Source organism: Zonotrichia leucophrys, chromosome 1 (assembly GCF_028769735.1).
Source record: "Zonotrichia leucophrys gambelii isolate GWCS_2022_RI chromosome 1, RI_Zleu_2.0, whole genome shotgun sequence".
In the NCBI taxonomy this organism is placed as follows: domain Eukaryota; kingdom Metazoa; phylum Chordata; class Aves; order Passeriformes; family Passerellidae; genus Zonotrichia; species Zonotrichia leucophrys.
In genome coordinates, this window is record NC_088169.1 from 70,872,064 (window position 1) to 70,895,186 (window position 23,123).

Consider the following 23,123-nt stretch of genomic DNA (forward strand, 5'->3'; position numbering starts at 1 on the left):
AGCTCTCCTGCAAATTAACTGGAGGCATTTAGGGGTCTACCAGGTCAGCTACTCCCTTGGGAGTGTCCCAGTTACAGCTCTAGCTCAAGTTAAGCAGAGAACAGTGAAGCCTGGTTCAGTTTTGTTTTCTCTCCTTCTCTCCTGGCATATCCTAACAAATCTGAGTTGCTGATGCATGGGAGAGAGGCTGTCCTTACAGGATTTGTGGTTCAATGATTTCATTGCTGGAAAGCATGGGAGCAGAGCTGCCTCACAACAGCCCTAACTCATTACGGTAGCTTTCAATTTCAGATAAATTTTGGTTAAAATAAATGATCTGGAATCTAAATTTAGAAGTCAGGGTTTTCCTGTCAAGTCACTTTGTGGAAAAGGAAGCAAAGCAAATAATTACCTTAATGTCCAAGATCCCTTCAGGTACATACATGTAAACAGTAAACAGTTATCCCTTCGAGCTGTGGGCAAAAGAGGAATGCTGCAGGTCATAAAAAGGTTCGCTAACAAAGCCAAGACAAGAAAATTATGCATTTCCCAGTCTGGATTACAACACTGAGTCCATAAAAGTCCGTTTTCAAAAGTTCAGAATTTGAGCTCCATCTGGGGTTCAAACTAGCATTAAAAGGTATGCAATTATATAAGATTAGTTTACTTACCCTTTTTGGCAAATGCACCTTGCTTTATACAATATTTTATATAGCACACAATCGCATGCATTTTGGGGGCAGAAAATGTTAATGTAATTATCTATTCTCTATAAATGCATCTATTTTTCCACTTTTTGTTCCCCTCTTGTGTATTTTGTATCAGCTCAAGACAGTTTTTTTTATTAGGCTGTTCATTTTACAGAGGGAAAGGAGATTCTGAACCTTGTAAGCCCTCAAACATTGATTTTACCATCAGAATGGTAATAACAATTGAAGACTTTTTGCCATTTAAAACCACTTTTTAGAACCTTCAGGAGTTTTGCTACAGAAAATATTTTAGCTTTCAGTATTTTAAGAATTGGTTTTTGCATATATCTTCAGTTTAGTTGTTTAAATATTGCACTTCAACTGCTTCCAGGGCTGATTTGAGGTTTTTTTTTTTTTCCTTGAAGACATGTTTGCTTTCAACCCTTTTTTTTTTAAGCAATTCTTCATATATGTAAATACTTCTTTTCTGTCTTTCAGTTTTCCTATTTGGAGAAGCTATTGTTGGTCCACGGTGCTTGGAGTTACAATCGAGTTACCAAATGCATACTGTACTGCTTCTACAAAAATGTGGTTTTGTATATTATCGAGGTAAGAGAAACTAAATGGATGGGTCTTACCGGTGCTCATTCCTTAAATCATCTCTTGTAACTAGAAAAGCTCACCCAAATGGATTGAACAAGAAGGACTGCAATTTTGTTTCCATGTTTAACAATTTAAAATTCGGTTTTTCTCCTCAAATCAGTTCACTTGAATCTTTTAATGTTTGTAAAGGAAGACCAAAGGTTTTCAGTACTGTAAAGCTTTGGATATGAGATGTCAGAGACAAAGTTCATTCCTTCTCTGCAAACACTCTTATTGAAAGCATCTTTGTATTCATGGAAATATTTCAATTAGTGCTTATATTTATAAAAACTGGAATTTGGGAGCTAAATTTAAATCAAAAGTGCATTTAATAGGTAAACAAAAAGCTATTCATAACTATAGCTGTAGCTTTCAAGTTACAAAGACCATAGATTAGCTGGAACTGAAATTAGTTTGCTTTGTTTTTAGGAAAGAGATGACATAATTTTGCAAATTATGTTAATTTACAAAATGAATCAGGTTATTTGATTTAATAATTAAAACATTAATGTGTTTTGAAAATAATTTGTGGGAAGATGTCAAATACTGAAACTGGTTTTTAAAGAGGGCTGAATACTATTACTACCATTCCATTTCAGCATGCTTAAGATAGGAGTGTAGTTTTCACACTGCAGAATATAGTCGTGAATTTAGGATGTATCAGGAAGGGAATTTTATAATATGCTTTAGCCTAGCTAGAAATAGTCAAGGAACTTGAAGTCAGTGTTTTGATCAGCTGAGTATCAAGTGAGCACTTGGTACAGCAATTTCCACAGTGTTCATCAGTTTTATTAATACATGTGCATATAGATTAGGTTTTCTATTTCTTTGTACAGCTGAGCAGCCATGAATGAGGTTAACAGAAAATTGCAACATTTATAATTAGGCAGGTAGTTATATCAATTAGAGGAGATAGTGGGTGAGTAATATTTTGCTATTCAGTAAGTAATATAATGATCAGTGTGGTCAGTATTCCTGACTCCAGCAGGGTTTGATCTTCGTCTGTGTATGATGTTATAGAACAGATATTGTCCACTAACTTGTCCACATTTCCTGTTATATTTCTGAATTAACTGTTATCTGTTCAAATTTCAACACTCATTAGTCTACTGCAAGAGAGTTATCCTACACATCGTGTTTTTAGTAAAGGCTTTTACATGCTGTTGGAGATAATAACAATATTTGTGCAAAGAAAATATAAATAGCTTTAAAAAGAGCTCTTCTGGTGTATTTCTTACTGAGCATGGCTGTCTGTTACTGGAGTTTTGCCTGAACTTTTCAGAAAATGCTAATAGCTTCATGATCTTCTTCTAGGATTCTTTTCTCTATTTGAAAATTAGTTTTGGAAGTCCTGCTTCTAGCTTATTACAGCACCACGTGTCTCTGTTTTTCTTGCTGTAGTCTGACAAATTAAGTTCTGCATCAAATGTTGTATAAAAGCTATACTTTCCCATATAAGCGGCTGTGCAAGGAGTTGAATAATAGTGAAGTTCTCTGGGACCCCCATCCTGAGGTAGCTCAGTTGTTTTACCCTAGGGTAGAATTTTATTCACCAGATATCTCTACATGATACATAAAATCCAGGTCTGCTCTGAGAATGAGGTCAGGAGTTCTCTTCACTGTCTTAGGCCATGTTCACTTCTTTTTGCATGCTGTCCTGAGACAAATGAGCTTTTGTGTCTCCTCATGTCCACGACTGAGAAGCAATCAGTTCTACTAACACCTGAGCACTGAAAAATGTCTTACAAGATGCCACTCTGCACCTCAGTTACCTCTCTGTGCTTGTGCTGCATAGAAGTTGGGAACAAGTTTAAGGCTTTAAGGGAGATGAAGTGACAGAAATAATCCTGTTCTCCTGCAGCAATGGGAAGAGCTCAATTTGGTTTTCCCTGTTGATTTTCCTTTACTAGCAGCCTTAAGGAATCTCCCCTCCAAAACTGTGTAAAATAGCCAAATTGTATGGAAATCCAAGAGAGACACCAAGAGTTCTGGTATCCTAGGGATACAGGGTAGAGAGAAGACATCTTTAATTCCCTCCTTAGCTTTACACAAAGAAAGAGAGGTTGTTTTGTGTATGTGCTGTGAGGCTTGGCAGTGTTGATCAATTTGTGGTATGAAATGATGCTCATGAAAGAGATGCTCCACGAGGGAATAAATCCTTCAACTTGAGAGACTGGTAGTTAAATGCCTGGCACTTCTGCACTGTTGCTTATGTCTGTGGTGTGTTCCTCATTGTTTCCTGGTGCTCTGGACAAGTTTAATATTTACCCATACTTTCTGCTTGCATATATGGTGTATGGGGAATATCCTTTTAGCATTGTAATGAAACAGGGATTTGAACTTGAGCTACTTTGTAAGTATCTTCAGAAGGATTGTACTAAGTAAATATTTATACAGTTGAATGAAAAAGCACATCATGAATATGACTGCCAGTTCTACCTTTGTTTCTGTATCTCTTTTATTTCAGTGGAGTTTTAACATTTGAGGAATAGATATAGTAAGCCTTATATAAATGGCTTTTGCAGCAGAGAGGCACTGGGCCTATCATAACTTTTATTCCCTGATACTTTGCAAATACCACAGGGAAGAAAAAGGTGGTGGTCCAGCTTGGCTTGCAGAACATCTGGACAGATCTTGCAGAGGCATGCAAGTTAAGGCATTAAGATTTAACTTAATTAAACAATGGTAAATGCTTGAGAAAAGCATATTGCCATCTGTTTTCCTAGCATCCCAATGTTGGTATGCTAAAACTCCTCATATATTAGAAGTTCATCTTGATACCAGTTATGTACACTTAAACCTGGAGGATCCAAAGTGTTGCATCCCTGAAACATTAAAATTACCAGCTTTTTTCAGGTTCTAGGTTAAAATACGCAATTTGGGGATTTGTGAAAAGTATACTTAGGTAATTGTCATCATGGGCTTTACTCCTAGGAGTTGCTGTGGGATTAAGGCTGATGCTTAGCTTTCTGCAACGGCTGATTCTTTGTGGAGAGGCAGGGGCCCAGGAACTGTTTTCAGCTGCTTTGATGAATAAAATGTGTGCCCATATTGAGGTAGTTCCATGCAGCTAGAGAGTGGTACAGCAGATAGGAGGCCTTGTGGTTTAGTGATTACAGGGGCAATGGAGCTGAGAGTGTATTTTCCTCTCTCTTGAAAGTGCCCTCCTAGTATTTTTCAAGAGGTGAATTTTAAGTCATCAAAAGTTTAGTGAAAACTGAAAAGATTTTGTCTTAGCTTAACAACTGGAAACTCTGTGTTCCTCTTCTTTCTCTAGCCTGGTCTCTATCATTTCTTCATCATGGTGCCCCTGCCATTCTCTTGATTTCTCCCCTTAATTTTTGAAAGTACAAAACTAAGTGAAGTATAACTAAAAAGCACAAAGAGAAGCAGATCCTGGAAATTCAAGTCCTTTTGGTGTGATTCTTAGCCCAATTCCTGAACCCTTGTATATCACTGTTGCCAAGGTGTTTCAGGGTATGAAGTTGCGGTTCTCTTACTTATGGACTCACCTATAAAAGGGGTGCAGAATCTAACCTTTCCATCCATGGAGCTGGTTGGCAGATTAACTGCTGCTTCTTCCCCATCCTTGACTATCCATGCTGGATCTGTCCTAAGAGGAGCAGGGGAATCTGCTTGGAAAGCTACCAAGATGGCCATAGGGATGAAATGCAAATATAAAGCCCTCTCTTTGGTGTCCATTCCTGTATTTCCTATCTGCATGTACTAGCACTGTGCACTAAATCTGTTTGTAAGGAAAGCCAACCATTCAGCATCATCCTGAGGCAGAAGACCAGTGACAAGGTTTCAACTGTTAAAGATTTGACAAACAAGTAGCTGGGCATACTCAAAAAATACCATTTCGTTCAATTACTTACGTAGCTGGCTTCAAACTGAGTAGTGAAACAGAAGAAGTGTTTCACATCTGTTGAGCAGATATGTTTAACTGGAGATGATATAAAGTTGTCCTGTTGACATCAGAGCTTTGAAATATAGCTGATTTCAAATGTAAAAGAATACAGGAATATTGCTTTCATGTCATGCTTGGAGAAGTAGAAACACAGCAAGATCAAAGGTGGTATCAGCAATATCAGGTAAGAGTTCAAGGCCTTTGGGAATGGTTCTGTGGAAACAGTAGCATGGAAGATAGCTTTCAGGCCAACTCAGTGTGCAGGAAAAATATGCTCAGTTCTTCACTGGAACATGTGGGTTTTTTGAAACATACTTAGTATGAAGCACTTTGGTATTATATATTGCAGAATGAGTCAGAGGTGGGAGTAGATGGCTCCCGTGTCAAGTCTGGCAGTGTAGGGCCATGACAGAGAAATAAATGGCAAGTGGGAAGGGGAGAGCATAATGTACATACCTTGGTTGCTGCATAATTTTAATTTCTACTTTAAGAATCCAGAGATAAATTGTAAGCCTAGATTAGAATGCTGTTTCTTTGTAACTGCTGAAAGGTAAGTCTAATATCTGAGCGGTGTTAAACAAACGAGATAAACATACTGAACAACAAACCACTAAGATCATAATTTTTATTCCAGAGCTGAATTTCTAAGTTTCAAAAGCTCTGAGCAAACAAAATACCTAGATAAAAGTGCTTTTAAACAAGAGGTGATTTTGTGAGTCAGCAGGGTCTGGCAGTGAGAGCTGTTAAGTGCACTCGTAGTGGTCACCACTTCAGACGAGCTGATAGCTCAGGCTGCCAAAGCACACATCAAGTGTTGCTGCATGAGACCTTGCATTTGTTTTTCCTGTTTTCTTGCTTTTCCATCAAACACAACAGGTACTTTAAAAATATGGAAAGCAGGGATGGGAATTTCAACTCTTTTCTCCAAATGGTAGGCAGAAATGAGTGTATCTGTTATGGTACTAAAAATATACAGCTACAATGCTTCTGTGTGCTTATCCCTGATTTATATGATCTGACTTTTACCTACATCTCTGTGCTTTCTGTTTCCAATTGATTTTGCCATTCTTAAGTTACAGCCAGGCAATAGAAAACCTTAAGCATGGGCATTTTTGCAGTGAGTTGAGGACTGAAGTGCTGTAACTGTTGTCATATAAAGCAACTTTCTAAAAAAATAAGAGTAGTCTTTTCCTGCAGTGTTAAATTAAGGATGAGAATATATGGTTGCAAAACTTTCTAACAAGGATAACAAGAATGAAGGTAGCTAGCTGTCTTGTCTTCTTAATCAAATTATTCAGTTGCCTGTTCAAATACTTCAAATGCCAGTAGGCATTTAATAATCATTACTTCTGTGGTTATACTCAGTTGGTGTGGTAAGCTTAGCACAATGCTCTTATCATGGTGAAGCAAAGGAGGAATGTGTGTGTGTGACTTTGATTTTGTATCATTTGGGAATCTAGGTTTGGATTCTCACAAATGCATACATATCCTGAATATGTAACTTACTCTTTGTAGATGGGTGCTTTCAGGTAGACAAAAAGGTTGAATTCAGTGTCCTTAAGATTGGTATCAGGTTTAAATTAGGTGCCTGAGAGAAATGTCTGTAGTGTCCATGTAGATAACCTTTGTGGATGCTCTGAGCTTATGGAGAGCAGTATGGGGCTGGCATGTATGCCACAGGACCTGTGACAAACCTGTCTAAAGCAGCAGTACTGAGAGGTCTGCCTTAAGGTAACCAAATCCTATCCAGAAAGAGAAACTTTTTGGTTTTCTTCTTGTGTATTTTTGAAACATGTAGAGGTATAGAAAAGAATTTATAGAAAAGAATTCTATACCTCTCAGCTCGGGTTATGTTAATCAGTTTAAGTGCAGAATATGTACGGATGATATAGTACAGAACATAGAAGACATGAAAAACACAGGAATAAACACAGTGTGAGGAACGAAACTCAGTATTTTATTTCTATAATTTGTGGAAAAACAGATCTTACATATGTGCTTATTTTTCTCTTGCACTGTCCATCAGCCTTGTACACAGATTTAACATGGAAAAGACCTAGGGCAACACAGAATACTATCCTCTTCCTGCCCACCAAAAAAGTTGATTGAAGGCTCCAATTCAAGAAAGCATTTTTTAGTAGCAATAGTTACAGGAAACAGATTCTACAAGGAGCCTGTCAGAGTTCTTGGAATATTGTAAAATACAGGTTTCCAACCTAATCCAAAATTGTCCAGATAGTGCTTTGCTTTTTGTTCCTAAAAATATATCTGAATTCTTTGTAGTACCTGGTTTATGTGCTGCTACTGACAATTTGTTCTCAGTTTTCATGCCTCTCTTGTCTGAAGAAATTCAGCATTGTGTATAGGCTGATCTCATCAACTTTAATCCATGATTGACTTCTTGTTTTTTGGCTTCCTAATTGTTAATCCCAAGAGTTTCCAAGGAATCAGTCATGAAGATAAACCCATGCTAATTTTCCTTTCTTTTTGTAGTGCTATGCACTGCACAGTGAATCATGAGAGAACAGCCCATCTTTCCACAAAACCAAATTGGCCCAGCTATGTAACAGCTGAGTTTGATTTTTTTTTCCCAAGCATGATGAACACTATCAGCATTGTTCTGAATTTGTGGGCACTGCCTTGATTACACCCTGCAGCCAACAGAACCTGTAATTTTTTAACATTCCAGATATTATCAGTGATAAATCAGGTTCCTTTGCATGGTCTCAAAATCTCTAGATGAAACACCCATCAGATTCAGTACACACTGCAATAGGAGAGATCTACTATGATATTTTATTGGACACAGAGTATGTTGAGTGCCTGGATCAATTTTTTGTATACATTTATGTAAGAGGAATATGAACAGCACAGTGATTCTTCCCCCCACCCCCCCCCCCTTGGTAAGAATGTATGCTTAATTTGGTGTGAAAAATTCATAATTTGGTGGGCTTATACCAAAGCAATGATAATGTTGTTCTCAAAGTTTGAGGCCATTCAATGTGAAACATTTAGTCATCTCCTGAACAGTGTGTTCTTCGAAGCCAGAATCCTTTAATCAGTAAATGTTTTTTCACTTTAACTATGTCACCAATAAAAATACAAGTTCATGTTTAGAAGAGAGATAGCCTAATATGAAGAAGCTTTTACTAGAGAAGAAAAACCTATATAATGGAAGTTAGGAAAATCCAAGCCTAGGTTTTTTCATCACAAAACCAGCTTTGAAATTCAAGAGTTCATTGTTGATCTTTTCAGCCCAACTTTCTTTCCAAAAGCTCAAAGTTGTCACATAAAATATAACTCCTCTTATGGCCTTGAGCATGGAATTAAAAAACATTGACTGCTCTGACTCAGTATTGGATAACCCGTTGTTTTAATAAAAATATTTTTCTAATAAAACCAAAACTTTCATCTAGTCTAATTCAGTGCACATGACATTACTTGTTGATACAGAGAAGGCTAAATTTCAAATTTGTGTTGGTGCTGAAAGTGTAGATAAACCTTATAATGGAATTACTTGTTCTTAGCACTTGAATGCTGACTTTAGCAATGCTGTTCTGCACTGAAGGCATGATTTTGAGGGTATTTTTTAAAAACCCAACATGACAGACACATCAATGCATATATGGTAATACATCTATTCACAAGTATATCCTTTGGGCCTGTGCTGGTTTTCTTTCTGGCCTATACCCCTATAAATGTACTTCCTTTAATAGAGACATTCTTCATCTGCATGGGAATAACAGAGAGCAGAGTAAGGTCCTATGCATATTGCACATGTGGAGCAGGGTTTTTTGTCTGTTTTTCTTCAAGGCTAGATAAGCCATGGGGCTGTCATGCTGAAGATGTGAGATTTCTCCATTTCTACCTGTACCTCATCGCTTTAAATAGCAATCTTCCAAATACATTTCTACAGCAAATGACTTGCCTTTCATAGAATTATAGAATAAGTTGAGTTGGAAGGAACTCTCAGGGACCATCGAAGTCCAGCTCCTGGCCCTGCACAGCACCATCCCCAGGAGAGTCACACCATGTGCCTGGGAGCATTGTCCAAACGCTTTTTGAGCTCTGTCAGGCTGGTGCTGTGTTCACTTCCCTGGGGAGCCTGTGCTGGTGCTCAACCACCCTCTGGGTGAAGAACCTTTTCCTGATATCCAACCTACACATCCCCTGGGACAGTTCCATGCCATTCCCTGGGGTCCTGTCACTGGTCACCAGAGAGATGAGTGTTTTGAGAATGGTAATACACAGTGCTTAGGAAGGAGGCTGAGGAGGACTTGCTCTGGTGCCAGTGACTGCCGACAGTTTGGAACAGTGAATCTGATTCTCCTGTTTAGCTTTGAGGCACTGGCATTAAAATGGCCATATAAGTGTGTGTGTTCTGTTACTTGGAAGGTTTCAGTCTGCCAGGGGAGAGAAAAGCAGAATTACTTCTACTTGATTAGCTGTATTTGCTGCAGTTAAACTCAGATGTTATCCTGGTATTTAAAAACACTGCTTAGCCTAGGTGTGAAAAGGAAGTTTCTGCAGTTCTTTTTGCACAGCTCTCTGTAAAATAGTTTTCAGAGTGACAGAGGCATTGGAAATGCTGCCAGCAAAGTACAATACTGATGATTCACAAGTCATGCTTTTGTGCAATTTCACAGTATGGGATTCAGCTTGGAGCCCACTTTTGGAAATGCATGGTGGATAGCCTGTGAGCAGTCTCACTGAAGTGACTGAATTGTTTTTACATTTTCTACTTTCCGGAAGGTTGTTTAGAAATAAAAAGAGTTTATTTGTTTCAAGCCATGTGCTAGAATGTTGTTGTGTGAGCCCAAGTGCTAGTGTTTGTGGGCTGCATTTCCCTTGCCTGGACTCAAGTCTGCCTGGCTGCCAGCTGCTTGCCAGCAGTAAGGTCCAGCTACAGCTTGGGATTTTTTGAGTGTAAGAGACTTGTTCAAAACACTGAAATGTTCTGTGTTCAGTTTTATCATGAAGCATTTTGCTCATACTTTGCCTCTTTGTTCTTGGCAAGTTAAGCAAAAAAGCCGATTTCACCTGAGCACCAACAGCAGTCTCATTGGCAACTTTTCCTTTCTAATTGTTAATAAGGGCATTTCTCTGGCATCTTTGGAGGCGCTGCTGGAGTATGTTTCTAAAGATCAGATTTTCTAGGAAGTCCTTGCAGTACAGATGCATGCAATCAATCAATTAATAACTCCTGGTGTCTTAATACCACTTCACAGACAACTCCAAAATCCTTCTGAATGCTCGCTCAGGAGTTTAGGGTCACCAAATTTTTGGAATATAGAATTTCTTTCCAGTATATGCATCATGAACTGAGCTGGTTCTGATTATTTTGAGGTTTCTTGGGTTTATATGCTCATGACCCAAAAAAGTTAGGGCAGAAAGCAAATTTAACTGAATACAGATTCCATTTTTAAATGCTGCTAGCAAATAATTTTGCCATTTTACTTGGATGAGCACTAATGATAAAAATACCTCTATCCAGTTTCACTAATTAACCACTAGAGATTGTTTTATCTTGGGATGCATAAAAGGCATCTGTAACCTAGTTTAAAGACATATGAAGGATTTAAAATAAAATGTATCTCAGTTTGTCAAAGAAAAAAATCTAGAGTATAGCTTTGGAGTGTTTGTTTGCCCAAGTTCACAGTCTTGAATGAAATTTTTTTACTGTAGCAGGGTCAGAGGTAAAAACTATACTATGTCTCCCATGATCAGTATGCAGAGTAAATCTGGAGCAGCACAGGTGGTGCTTTCAAATGTGCTTTTACAGCCTCTTCTCCTGTAAAACCAGTTCAGTGGTTTGACTGCATTTTACCCAAGGAGTATATGCACTGTCAGAGGAGAGAGCTCTGTGGCTAGGGGCATTAAAAAAAGGTGTTGTCACTCAGTGCCCTTGGGAGTCTCCCTTCCAGTGTGGGGATCCTGTGTCACTTAACTGAATAGGCATTGGGAGGCATTGGCCTGTGTGACAGCCCACAGCAGGAGTGAAAGCTTTGAGTAACCTGCCCAAAACACGTTATCTTTCCCCTCTGTTCTGAGATGTTGGGTGCTTCTGGTTATTTCTGTGCTCTAGGAAGTAATTGTTTTTTGTAACTCCTTACATCTCCTCTATCTCTTTTCAACAGAATCATTTAGAACATGTTAAAATACACTAGAAATAGCAAATTACACCATTTACTGGTAGTATTACTTTTGAATTATCCAATTTTCTTTACTGAAGTGTCAAAAATTAGTTGTAGCTCCTGTCCCTGATATTCCATTGATAATTCATAATGTTGTCTTGTCACTTCTCTTCCTCACTATTTTGAACCTGATTCCTTCCATAATCTATTGCAATTTCAGTGTAACTGCTGTGAAATAAAGGCATCCTTTATTCAGTGGGGTTTTTTGGGTTTTTTGAGCCAGGATTCACAGCCCACTGTAATGAGATCTGTGTCAGACAAGGGAGAGGAGATTCGGAACTAATACTTAAAGACTGAGACAACCATCTTCTTAACGCATGTGTGTGGGTACACGTAAATGTCCAATATAAATGTCAGTAATCATGGGCTTAAGCTAAAACCCCAAAACTACACCCCAAAAGGCAGAGGGGCCCATTCTGTGGCAAAACAAGAGCTAAGCCTTCTTGATGCATGTTGGGGTGTATGTTACAATCTATTTCTGTTCCATCAAGACAAAGTTATGAAGAACCACTGGTGGCTTTCTGCTGTCAGAAGAGTTAAGAAGGTCAAAACTTGGTCTGCCAGCTTTTAAACGTGACAAGATTATTTTGCTTGCGTTCTTCTTGCTGGATTTCTTTCTTTAATTGCTTTTGCATGAATGCATTTGGAAAGGGAGAAGATGGAATATATTATCATGAGCTGTACCTAGCTTCTGCAGAGTTTCAAAAAAAGTATACATTATGAACTCCATAAATACTGTATGTTAGAAGAAGAAATCCAATACTGTGTTTTCTCATCCAACCCCAAATAAGGCTATCTTTGCTAGTAATTGACAATGCAGATTGATTTTTTTAGTGGTAATTGACTAAAATACATAGCTCAATAGCATCATAAGCTTCAACCTTCAGTGGGCAGTAACACCTGAACCTCTCAGCATTATTTGTGATGATGGTCCCTGTCAAGTTCAATTCTGGTAGAAAAGTGAGTCTCCCTTTTCATTTTGCTGACAGTGTCTTGACCTTTTCTCCCCTTTGTTGCCAAGGAATGACAGGTGTCTGGAGTAGCAAAGTGATGTGACACTCAGCTTTGTGTTAGCTTTAAAAATGACATACTTGGAAATGTGTTTATGCCCATTAATATGTCCTGATTCATGGATAGTATAGGGATAGACTGTTGAGTTGCTTCACTTTTTCCTGTTTTTCTTTTGTTTACTGTTGTTGAATATGTAAATGCATGACAGCTAGGAAATTTCAAGCTGTGGATTCCATAGTGGCATTATTAGTCCTTGTTTGTTTGCTGCAGTCTGTATTGGTGGCACCACGTTGTGTTCTTGCAGTGGGTCCAGCAGCTTTCTCTACTGGAAGCTTTGTGCAGTGCTCACCTCTAAGGTGCCACTTCCCTTAGGAAGTCCCAGTCCCTCCTGCTATGGATGTGGCTGTACCTGTCACTGGGCTGTGCTTTCACCATCACTTGAATCCACAACTGGGCTGTGATTTAATCCAACATGAACATCCACTGCCATTAAAAAGGGCAGTCTGGTCTTCATGTCTCCCCTGGGGTGTGTTCTTTCCTCTCTTCCTTGCCAAGGCATTGGTGTTTGCACAGCTGCAGGATGGGCTCTTTAAGGTTAGAATTCAGCCTGATGAGCTTCCTGATGTACACAGGAGCCCTTGGACAAGAGAAATAATCAGCTTTTCTGACGGAGGTATAGACTTTTGTCAGACTTAACATGTTATTTTAGTAAGGTGAGAGCCTTTGCTTATGTGTATCTGCAGAAAACACAAAAAATTTGGAGAGGTGGTGCAAATAAAGGGCATGAATCGGTTTTCATTATATCCCTAGTAATTGCCATGGCACAACTGCTTGGGAATTTAAAATGTACCAATTTTCCATTTTGGGCTGTCAGGGTGTCTTTTACTCAAAGACAATCCAAACACAGACCTGGAGAAGAGGAGGGAAGGAAGTTGAAAAGTGGCAGTTGATCCCAAAGACATATCTGAACAAAAAAAACTTTCCCTATGTCAGTCGCATGCTGTTGATGTGCATAAAGGAGCTGTGATCTCTCAAAACTGAGAATGCATCAGAAACTGTCATTTTAGCAAAATGTATGCACGATTACTAGATTTTATGGTGTGTGATTTGTGGGGTTGTATGTATGTGGAAATCTTGAAGAATGTGTTAGGCCATCTGGGCACCAAGGAGGAGCTGGTTTGTGCTAAAGCACAGGCTATTTCTGCAGTGGAGGAGTGATAAAATGATAACAGAGAAAGTTCTGGCAGACTTTATTTTTCTGGAAGCAGTTACTACTACTTTTTAAGCAGCCCCTGATTTATGCTGAGTTAAAATAAGAGGGTAGGAGCAGTAAATCTAGGGGAAGAAGCAGGAATGTTACCTAAAACGAGGACAGTGCTTCAAGGGATGCCAGACCATGAGCATTGCCATTCTCTTCAATCTGACTGATACTGCTGAGAAAGCATTGTAGGGAAGGCATGAGAATGAAAGTGGAACATTTTAAAATATGGATTAGGATTGGAAGTCCTTACATATTTGGCTTTGGGGAATGTAAAAAGTTACAAGTAAGCCTGGCAAGCGTTCCTTTCTTGGACTTGGTGAAGGAAGGGGAGTGTGTGTTGGTGGTCTGTGAAGGGTCTCTGTAGGTTTGTAAAGCCCAATTTGGTTGGGGGGAGGGCAGGTGGCATTTGGATAGGCACAAAGTTCTCCTATTAAACTCCCTTCCTAAGGAGAACGACTGTTGTGTCTTTAGCAATGAAATCTTTACCTTATTCACATTTTAAAAAGAATAACACACAGAATAATGCAACTTTTAGCATGCTGATTTTGGCCCCCAAATACACTGCTGGTACATCCATTGTTTCTGGTGACTGAGACTTATTCCTGCTCACTATGAGGATAACCATGCTCACTGAGAAATGCCCGATGAGCATGGAAGTCTGTCTGCCCAAAAGCTTGATTTCAATTTTCTTATTTTTTAGTGTGACTCTGTTCCCTATAGAGCAGATTGCCAGATCAGTAAATTACGCTCTCCCGAGAGCTCTCCTCTTGAGAAACTCAGCAGAATTCCCTGGTCATTGCCTGACACTCTCCATGGAGCTGACTTCATCAGAATCTGAGTGTTGGTGACTGACTCTGGTTTCTTGGGTGGGTGTTTGGGTTGTGTTGACTGATTCTGTCTTCCTGCTTGTTTTACTGATGTGTCAGTGGGGAATCATGTCATGAGAAGTTTCAGGTGCTCCCTTTACCCACACTGGTATCTTGAGATTCATTAGTAAATTTGTTATTGCTTTCCATGAAAATGCAAATCTGCACATTTTTATTACAGCTCCAAAGCAGCAATAAATGATACAAGTGCTGGGTACAAATAAACTCCACTTGGGGTTGTGAGCCCATGGTTAAGTTTCTCATTTGTAAGGAAAGTTGCTGCTGCATACATTTCTATAATACAAAGTCTAGCAGTACTCCTACATCTGCTGTCATGTTAAAAAATAATGAAGATAGATAAAACTTTAATTATCATATTTCTCCATTTGGAGGTATAGCTGGAAGCAACTCTGGTGGGCAGCAAATGTCTGCTCTCTTCTGTTTGAACAGAGGCAATTACTATTTAATTCTAATAAATGGGGACAAACAGAACTTCACCTGCCAGGCTTCATTTATTTCCCCCTCCCCCACTGGCATCAGTCACATACTCCTGTAGTGAGTCTGTATCTCATTTCAAAAAGCAGCTTTGGCAGTTGACTGCCTGCTCAACAGTATATGAAGAATGATATCCTACAAAATTGCTGTTGTATTTCATTTAAATTGTTCCTGCTTCCATTGCAAATATTAAATTGTCCTGACCTTATCTTGTGGAGTTTGGTACTGACAGCAATCTTGTGAGATAAACACTGCAGAAATAAAATTTAAGAAGTCTTACTATTGCTAGTTAACACTTGCAGAGCTGGTGTAAATTTTGAGGGTTGTACACTTTCCCATCTGAGTGCCTGGGTCGGGCAGCAGTGTCCTGAAGTACCTGAGGGTTTTGTCCAACTGTTCTAGGAAGTCCTGAAAAATAATTTGGGGTAATACCAGCACTGTTCAGGTGCTCACTGTTATATCCTCTGAGACTGATGGCAACTACATCAGAGAGTTGGAGGTTTAAAGCATTGTCATAGAAATAGACACGTTGTTCTGTCACAGTCGTACGTTTTTTTCCTTCCAAATCATAAAAGGCTTCCTTCTGAATTTAATATGTATGTTTGTGTGTGCACCACTTGAAGGTGTCTTGCTTTACCAGCCATGCAAATGTTTAATGTCTGCTGTAAAGCAGAAAGGTACCTTTACAAAAGTTGTCAGTCACAGCTGTTTCACTATGTTGGGCAAGAGGAGCAGGGGGAAAAAAGCCAAGCAAGTTGTAGTCGTAGTAGTACCAAAATTTAAACAGACTTACAGGTCTTTGTTTGGTGCTTCAAACAGCTGGAAGTCCAGCGCAGTTCCATCTGAGAATTAGCAGCTTAGCATATTCTATCAATGATTAGTGAGTTTCAGCAATTTCCTGAAAAGCATTTTGAACTGAATCCCTTGGATGCACATATCTCTTTGTGTCCTTGTATTTCTAAAGAGGAGCTATTTCTATGTTTGCATTACTCTTGCTTAAACCTGCTCCCAAACTATTTTGAAATCCCCACTGTATGTACAACAGGGGACTATAGTTACAGTGTGTCAGACTTGGTAATTCCCGGTATTCCTCATCTTGAAAAGAAATTAGTTGCTAATGAAAATTTAAAAGGAATAGTGTGGAACAAGCACATTGCTGTTAATATTTTCAGTATTTCAGTTTGTGGTAGTTATTTCCCAAAATCTGAAAGAAGAATTATTATATTAATAAAATCTTGTAAATTATATCTGTAGCCTAAGGAAAATTAATCTGATGCAGCTAAATAAATTGCCTCTGTGGTATAAAATGTTCAAACTTAGTGTTGCTGAAAAGAAAGTGAAAAGATTCAGCCATCTCACTCTTTCCACTTTTCCTAGAATGACAATTTTTGCAGCAACAAGTCACTTATGGTCACTTCCCTGTTGTACTGACACCTGCTTTACATAGTAATATAAAGTTTAAATAAATTACTGATATAAAGGTGAGGAAGAGCTTGAAGATACTGCATTTTGGGTTTTTTTCTAGGAAATGTGCATGTTTTTGAGATTATATCAATTTGATACTGGAGGACAGTTTTGTCAAAAGGCTGTCTTGTTGGTAGACAGCAGAAAACTGACCTTCAGTATGGTTTGTTCTCTGTAGTCACTTAAATTGGGAGGGAAATAATTGGGGCAGTTTCGTACTTTTTTCAAGTTTCTGTGCACTGGTGACAATTATCTCTCAAGGCTGTTTGCCTGTCTTTCTACTCTGTTTTTGGATATGTGCTTGAACCCAGTCTCTTTCATAAAGAATATAAAAGCCTAGTGCACCTGAATATAGAAAGATCTTATTCCATAGTTTTTCAGTGTGCTAAAGAATATAATCGACTATATCCAAAACTGGCAACTAGGGAATTCCTGAAGGATGACAGATTGTTGTTAGGGTGACACAAGATGTACTGTGTGTGCGTTTCTAGTAAGAATGAGTCTCTCTAGAGCCTGGGGCAGGAGGTCTTAGCAAATGCAGGAAACTTGAAGATACCATTCCAGCTAAAGCCAACAAGAAGGTGGTGAACCCCCAGGCTTGTTGTCATGCCTGTGATAGTCTCTATCATGTTACCACTGGTCAGGATCAGGAGGATCTCTGAACTTCTGGAGGATGTTTTCTAGGGGGTCATGGCTTTTGTAATTATCACACAGGTTATGAATACAGCTCAGAAGTGTAGCTTATGCATCATTACTGTTGGTGTACATGTCAGTCTTTCCTAGATGAAGCAAAGAGAGCCTTGTACTGCAGCTGTTTGTTCTCTGAGTTTATTCCTGCTGGCCTACCACAGGTATTATTTCTTCACAATATTTATGTGTTTTCTTGTCAAGGCTTCCCTGAAGCAATTTCACTTGTGTTGCTTTCTCTTTCTCTCAAAACTTGTTGCAAAGTTAAGTATTTACATGGTGTCTTGTATCTTTTTTTCTATAAAATATGAGCACTGAAAATGTCAAAGTGAGTCTTCATATTCCACTTTACTCTTCTATTGCAATGTCACTGCAGAATTGAGAGGTTAGAGTGAAGTCCTAAATCTTTATCAGATTTAATATCTTTGGACCTGAAGGCAGATTTCCAACTACCAGCTGACTGGGGCAAGCCCTTGCTTTAGCAGCCAATTCATAAACTCAGTAAGGGGAAGATTAACACTCATGCTTAAAGAAAATAAAAGAAAATCATAAAATCTGTATTTTCAGCTATTTGAAAAAGTGAAAATGCAGTAAAATTATTTTTATAGCTTATCAACAGCAATATAGCAAAATTATTTTATTAAATGGCTTGTAAATTATACATATGTATGGTTCTCTTTTTCCTTTATGTACAATTTACGTCATGGCTTTCCAATAGAGATGTGTGGTGTGTAATACAATATATATACTGAAGTTTTGATTTGAACCTGAATAACTATATTACGTTTGATCATATATGGGTATTAAAATGGTTTACAATAAGCAGTAATCAACCATAATAAATGACATATGTTGATACAAAGTTGTAACTCTGCTCAGTGCCCACAGCATTGTTCTGATTTGAAGTAACCCATTGCCATTAAATTGAGCACAGTGACACACTGGGCTAAATTTAATTACCTGGCAGTTTGCTGTTTGGTTTTACGGTACCACACAAGGCCAGAATACTGAATTCTTCAAAAAAATGAGGTGTCCAAAGTTTCAGCTCTTTATCTGTCAGACATGGTGAGGTAAAGTGTAGAAGACCTTTAGAGAAAAGACTGAGAGGAAAAAACACCTTTAAATCACTCCAGGGAGAGCTTTAGAAGAGCAGAACCCAAACCAGTGCTTCTCTATTTTCAAAGCAACATATGCAGGCATAGCTGCATGAGTCTCATTAAGTTTGTCTGAATCGTGCAGCTAAAGCCCCATGCAATGTTTTGAAAATGCAGGAAATAAAAATGGTCTTAAACCAGACATCTGGGCTTCTATCCAGTTTTCCGGTGATAACGTCTGAAGCATGCCATTAATAAAGCATCATCCATGGGCTAAATTATTCAACTATAGAACTCTTTACAGAAGGCTTATGAGTTGACTTTACTTAAAAAACAAAGGGGAAAAAAAAAGCCAAAAGCTTCTGTTCACACTTCACTCTCAGCAGCAACCACTGCTAAGCACAAGGCCCTTTTCCTTTTTCAATATTTTAACATTTTTTCCCCTTGTACATTTCAAATTTTTTTTTTTACTTTTTCTCAGAAATTCTCACAGGGTACCCATCTGAATGTTCGGATCCTAATTTTTGTAGAATAGAGGAAGTGCTTTCTCTTTGCTGGTTCCTTTATCTCAGGTGAATTTCTATAGAGTCCAGGTGCCAGGATTGAAAAAAACCACATCTTTTCTGAGGTGCAAACGCTGCTGTTTCCCTGTCTTCTGTATTTTGATGCTGACAGGAAGATAGTGATCTTAGTAACACTTTTTAGAACCTTCAAACCTTAATATTAAAAAATATTCTTAATAGTGAGAAAGATTATCTAATTAACTACTTCTTAGATGAAGGTCTTCATGAGCGAGGTTTGGTTTTGCCTTCAAATGCCAACAAGTAAGCCGTGTGTAGCTAAGAGGTTATTTTAAGATTTCCATAAAGATAAGTAACTTGATCATATTGCTATACTGTAGTGTCAACTAGGTAAGTGTTATCAGTTTATCAAAGGTTTTGTTTTGTCTTAATCTGGTATAAGGTATGGAAGGAATTGCTAAAAATGTAGTTGTGAAAAGGTGAGTTACTTGCTTTGCTATGGTACAACTGTCTTCGGTGGCTTTTTGGAACACTAGAATCTTTACAATTTGTTTGTAACCTCTCTGTCATGTTGATGGTAAAGCATGCAGAGCAGGCTAAGTAAAGTATGTCTGTAATGGCTATGGCAACAAGGAGACCTTTCAGTTGTGAGAAATAGCTTGCAGTATGCTTTTGTGATGTACTTTTGTATGTTGGTTTTTGTGGGTTTTTTTTAATTAGCCAAAGTACAAATTCCTTTGTGGCAGTGGATTTACTTCACGTTATATGGTTCTGCTTTATAAAACATTGAAGTCATTGGTTATAATTCTAAATCTAGTGCTGTGTTGAGAAGAATGATTTTGCTGTATTAGAAGTAAACTTGAAAGGTTTTAAAATGTCCATACAAATGATAAAGAACTTTTCTGAGGTTTGTGTGCTACATCTTATGTAAGAGACCTTAACACTTTGTGCAGTTAAAACCTATAACTACCAATATTCTCTTGCCTCTTTTGTTGTTTTTTGGGGGAAATCTGACACAGCAGTTTTGAGTACAGTGTCTTGTTTTAAATATTATTTAAGCTGCAGGTTTATCCAAGAGAATGAATGTGAGTTGATGTTACATGTGCCATACTGTGAACTTGCCACATCAAATGCATGTTCATTATTTGCTGAACACGTGCTTTGTTCTTTGTTTTTATAATCATGGGACACTCAGAGTTGCCAGTACTCTAAAGGAGTCATATAAACTGATTTTTTCAGAGAAGCACTGTGTTCTATGAAAATTTGCCCAAAAGTAGACCTGGCAATCCCTCACTTCTGGTTGCATCTTCCCTTACATATCTGGTTGTGTCTCTGACAGTGGACAAAAGGGAAAAGGCTTGTATGCACTTCTATGGAATCCAAGTCCATGTTTTCTTGCTGGTGGTCTGTTTCTTGGTATCTAAACTTGAAGTCTGGATACATGTGAAATGATTGCACTGTACTTCTGGGGGCAGCCCATAACTTCTGACTGTGAGTGTTAGGTGGGTTCAAAACACTGGGCTCAAGTGCAAGCCTTTTCATGAAGCAGAAGGTAGTGCAGCAGTTGACAGTGCAGTGGTTTATTACTACCTGGTTAAGATTGGAAAAGAACATTATGAACAGGACACCAGTGAGCCAAAGTTGAGGGATTGCCTCTCCACAAATTTCAACATGTCAAAAAGCTGATTGGTTGGCAATATGAAATACTTTGGTGTAACAAAAGATTTTTGTCAACTCTACCTAGAAAATAGGGCTGATAACCAATATATGTGAAATAGAGTGGTATCCCAAATCTTTTGGGGCCAGGATGGGGGAAAAATATTTTTGCTAAACAATGGTGCTAAGAGGTAAGAGAAGTAGTCTTTTAATCTAAACATAAGAAAGATTATCTAAAGGCAAAAGCATTTAAGGTATGAAATGTTTTTTACTGCATATGGCCCACAGCTACTCTGAGAACTGTCACCCTCAATATGTGTAGGCCTTTAAATCATGTTGGTAGGCTTAATACCCTCAAATACCCTCTTATCTTGCACTCTGTCCACAACACGAGACCTCACTAATGCTACAAACAAAAACCTCATTCTTTCCAGCCCATTTAAGTTTTGTAAAAAAACTCCACACTGTTGGCCTACTCAGCACAAGCACACAAAGGCCACAAGACAGTCAACCTATTTCTCCAGGTTGCTGACACTGGGCAGTGTGGACACAAGCCTGTTAGACTTGTTAGACACAAGTCTATGAGACTGGCAGTCAGCTCTCTGGAAGGACTGAAAAACACAGCATAGCTATTGCTTCCTCAAAAGACACCAGAGACCCACCTAGAATTGAACAAAGTAAGCCAACCTTGTATTGCATAGGACTCTCCCAGCCTCCAGTCTCTCAGGAGCATTTTCTCAGAAAGAGTCATTTCAACTCTATTTAGAGTATCACAACAGACTTGATTTTTTATTTAAGTTTGTCTTCCATACTGCAGCACAAAAATCAATTCAATTTTAAATGCAGGTTTTAAATCTGTGGAACAAACTATCTGGGCTATCATTTCAGTTTAAATCGGGCTTAGAGCGTTCACAGAACATTTGGAACCAATTTAAGTGGATTTACAATCACATCGCAGTTAAACCACTGTAACTTCCTAGTGTAGACAAGTCCGTATGGCAGGCAAGGGAACATTTGTTTATGGTTTGGATGACTATATGAGGGGAAAGAGGATGTCAGAACTAGCCTTCACTTCACTGTTTGGGGCTTTTAGCTCTGAAAGTTGAAAGGTGGGGGGAAAAGCTTGTTATTATACTTGCACTGCTCAAATATTAGGAGAAATTTTAAACCACTTTACATTGGGTTCTGTCTCAGTCACTCAATTTTAACAATAGAGAATGAACCACTTCATGCAGCCACATCCAACCACTTGTGGAGAAATACACCCAGAATTTACATGTCAGACTCTCTTCCCTTAGTAAACTATGTGTTTTTCATGTAAACTATAAATACAGTTAATGTCTTTAACCCAAAGCTTTTCTTTTCATCTTGCTTAATCCCCAGAAGTAGTAGCCAATCCATTTTCACTGCTGTAATGTTGGGTCTTCAGATCATTTTAAGATGGCAAGTGGTTACCTGCATAAGTGATCTTGTCATTCAGAAGTTGCTATTCAAAGCTGAGGTTTTATTCCCCTGAAAATAACTCATTGAGGAAAAGTCCCAACCTTAGAGCCACTGTGTGTGTGACACTAATAATTCCTAGGCTGCATGGGGCTGGAAGACCTTTGCAAGGTGCTGACATACAAATGTTTGGCCCTTGGTGCCTTCCATCATTCCTGGCGAGTTATCCTGTGTCTTGTTTCTCTTACTAGTATCAGGTTCTAGCAAGAATACATGTTCCTTTCATTCAGATACAGCAGTATCCTAGTTGAATACTACTCAATATTTTCCTCTTGAGGGAAAGAGGATTTGATGGTTTAGGAAATATTTCCTAATGTAAAGGCTACAGCTTGGGTTTAATCATCTAAATTACCTCACAGTCAGCATGCCCTCTTTAGGGTCAAAATATTTTTTATGCTTCTGAAACAGAGCGAAAGTTATTTCAACTTCCAGCTGAAATCACCCCCTGCCCCCAGAAGTACAATGCAATCATTTCACATGTGTCCAGACTTCAAGTTCAGATACCAAGAAACAGACCACCAGCAAGAAAACAAATACTTGGATACTATAGAAGCGCATACAAGCTTTTCCCTTCTGTCCACTGTTAAGAGATGAAACCAGAGATGTAAGGGGGGATGCAACCAGAAGTGAGGGATTGCCAGGTCTACTTTTGGGCAGTTTTTCATAGAACAGGATGCTGAAGAAATCAGTTTATATGACTCCTTTTGAGTACCAGCAACTCTTGAGTATCCCATGATTATAAAAACTAAGAACAAAGCACGTGTTCAGCAAATAACGAGCATTCATTTGACATGGCAAGTTCACAGTATGGCACATGTAACATCAACTCACATTCATTCTGTTGGATAAAGCTGCAGCTTAATTTGTATTTAAAACAAGATACTATTGCAGGACTTTTACACGGGGTTAAGAGGAAACAAGAAAATCACAAAGGAATAGAACTGTGAAGGTTACGTCATAGGCAAGGCACAGGAGACTTGGAAAATCCACAGAGCTGGATATTTGCAGATACTGAGTACCTGGAGATGATGTGGTTCATACTCTTTCCTAGGGCTTGGAGTGCATGCATATGCTTTTAAAAATAGGCATGTGGATGGAATTAGCTCGTTTGTTTGAATGGCTGCGACTCTTATGCTAAGTTAGCATTTGCAGTT

At 38.5% G+C, this 23,123-nt stretch overlaps 1 protein-coding gene across 3 annotated transcripts in view; it reads left to right on the top strand.

Moving 5' to 3' along the window:
* ATP8A2 (ATPase phospholipid transporting 8A2) overlaps positions 1–23,123 on the top strand; it is a 308,865-nt gene that overhangs the window by 170,333 nt on the left and 115,409 nt on the right. For all 3 annotated transcript variants that reach the window (XM_064717090.1, XM_064717096.1, XM_064717105.1), the window contains one exon: positions 1,167–1,277. In XM_064717090.1, the coding sequence (XP_064573160.1) occupies positions 1,167–1,277 (111 nt within the window). The remainder of the gene's footprint in view (positions 1–1,166; positions 1,278–23,123) is intronic.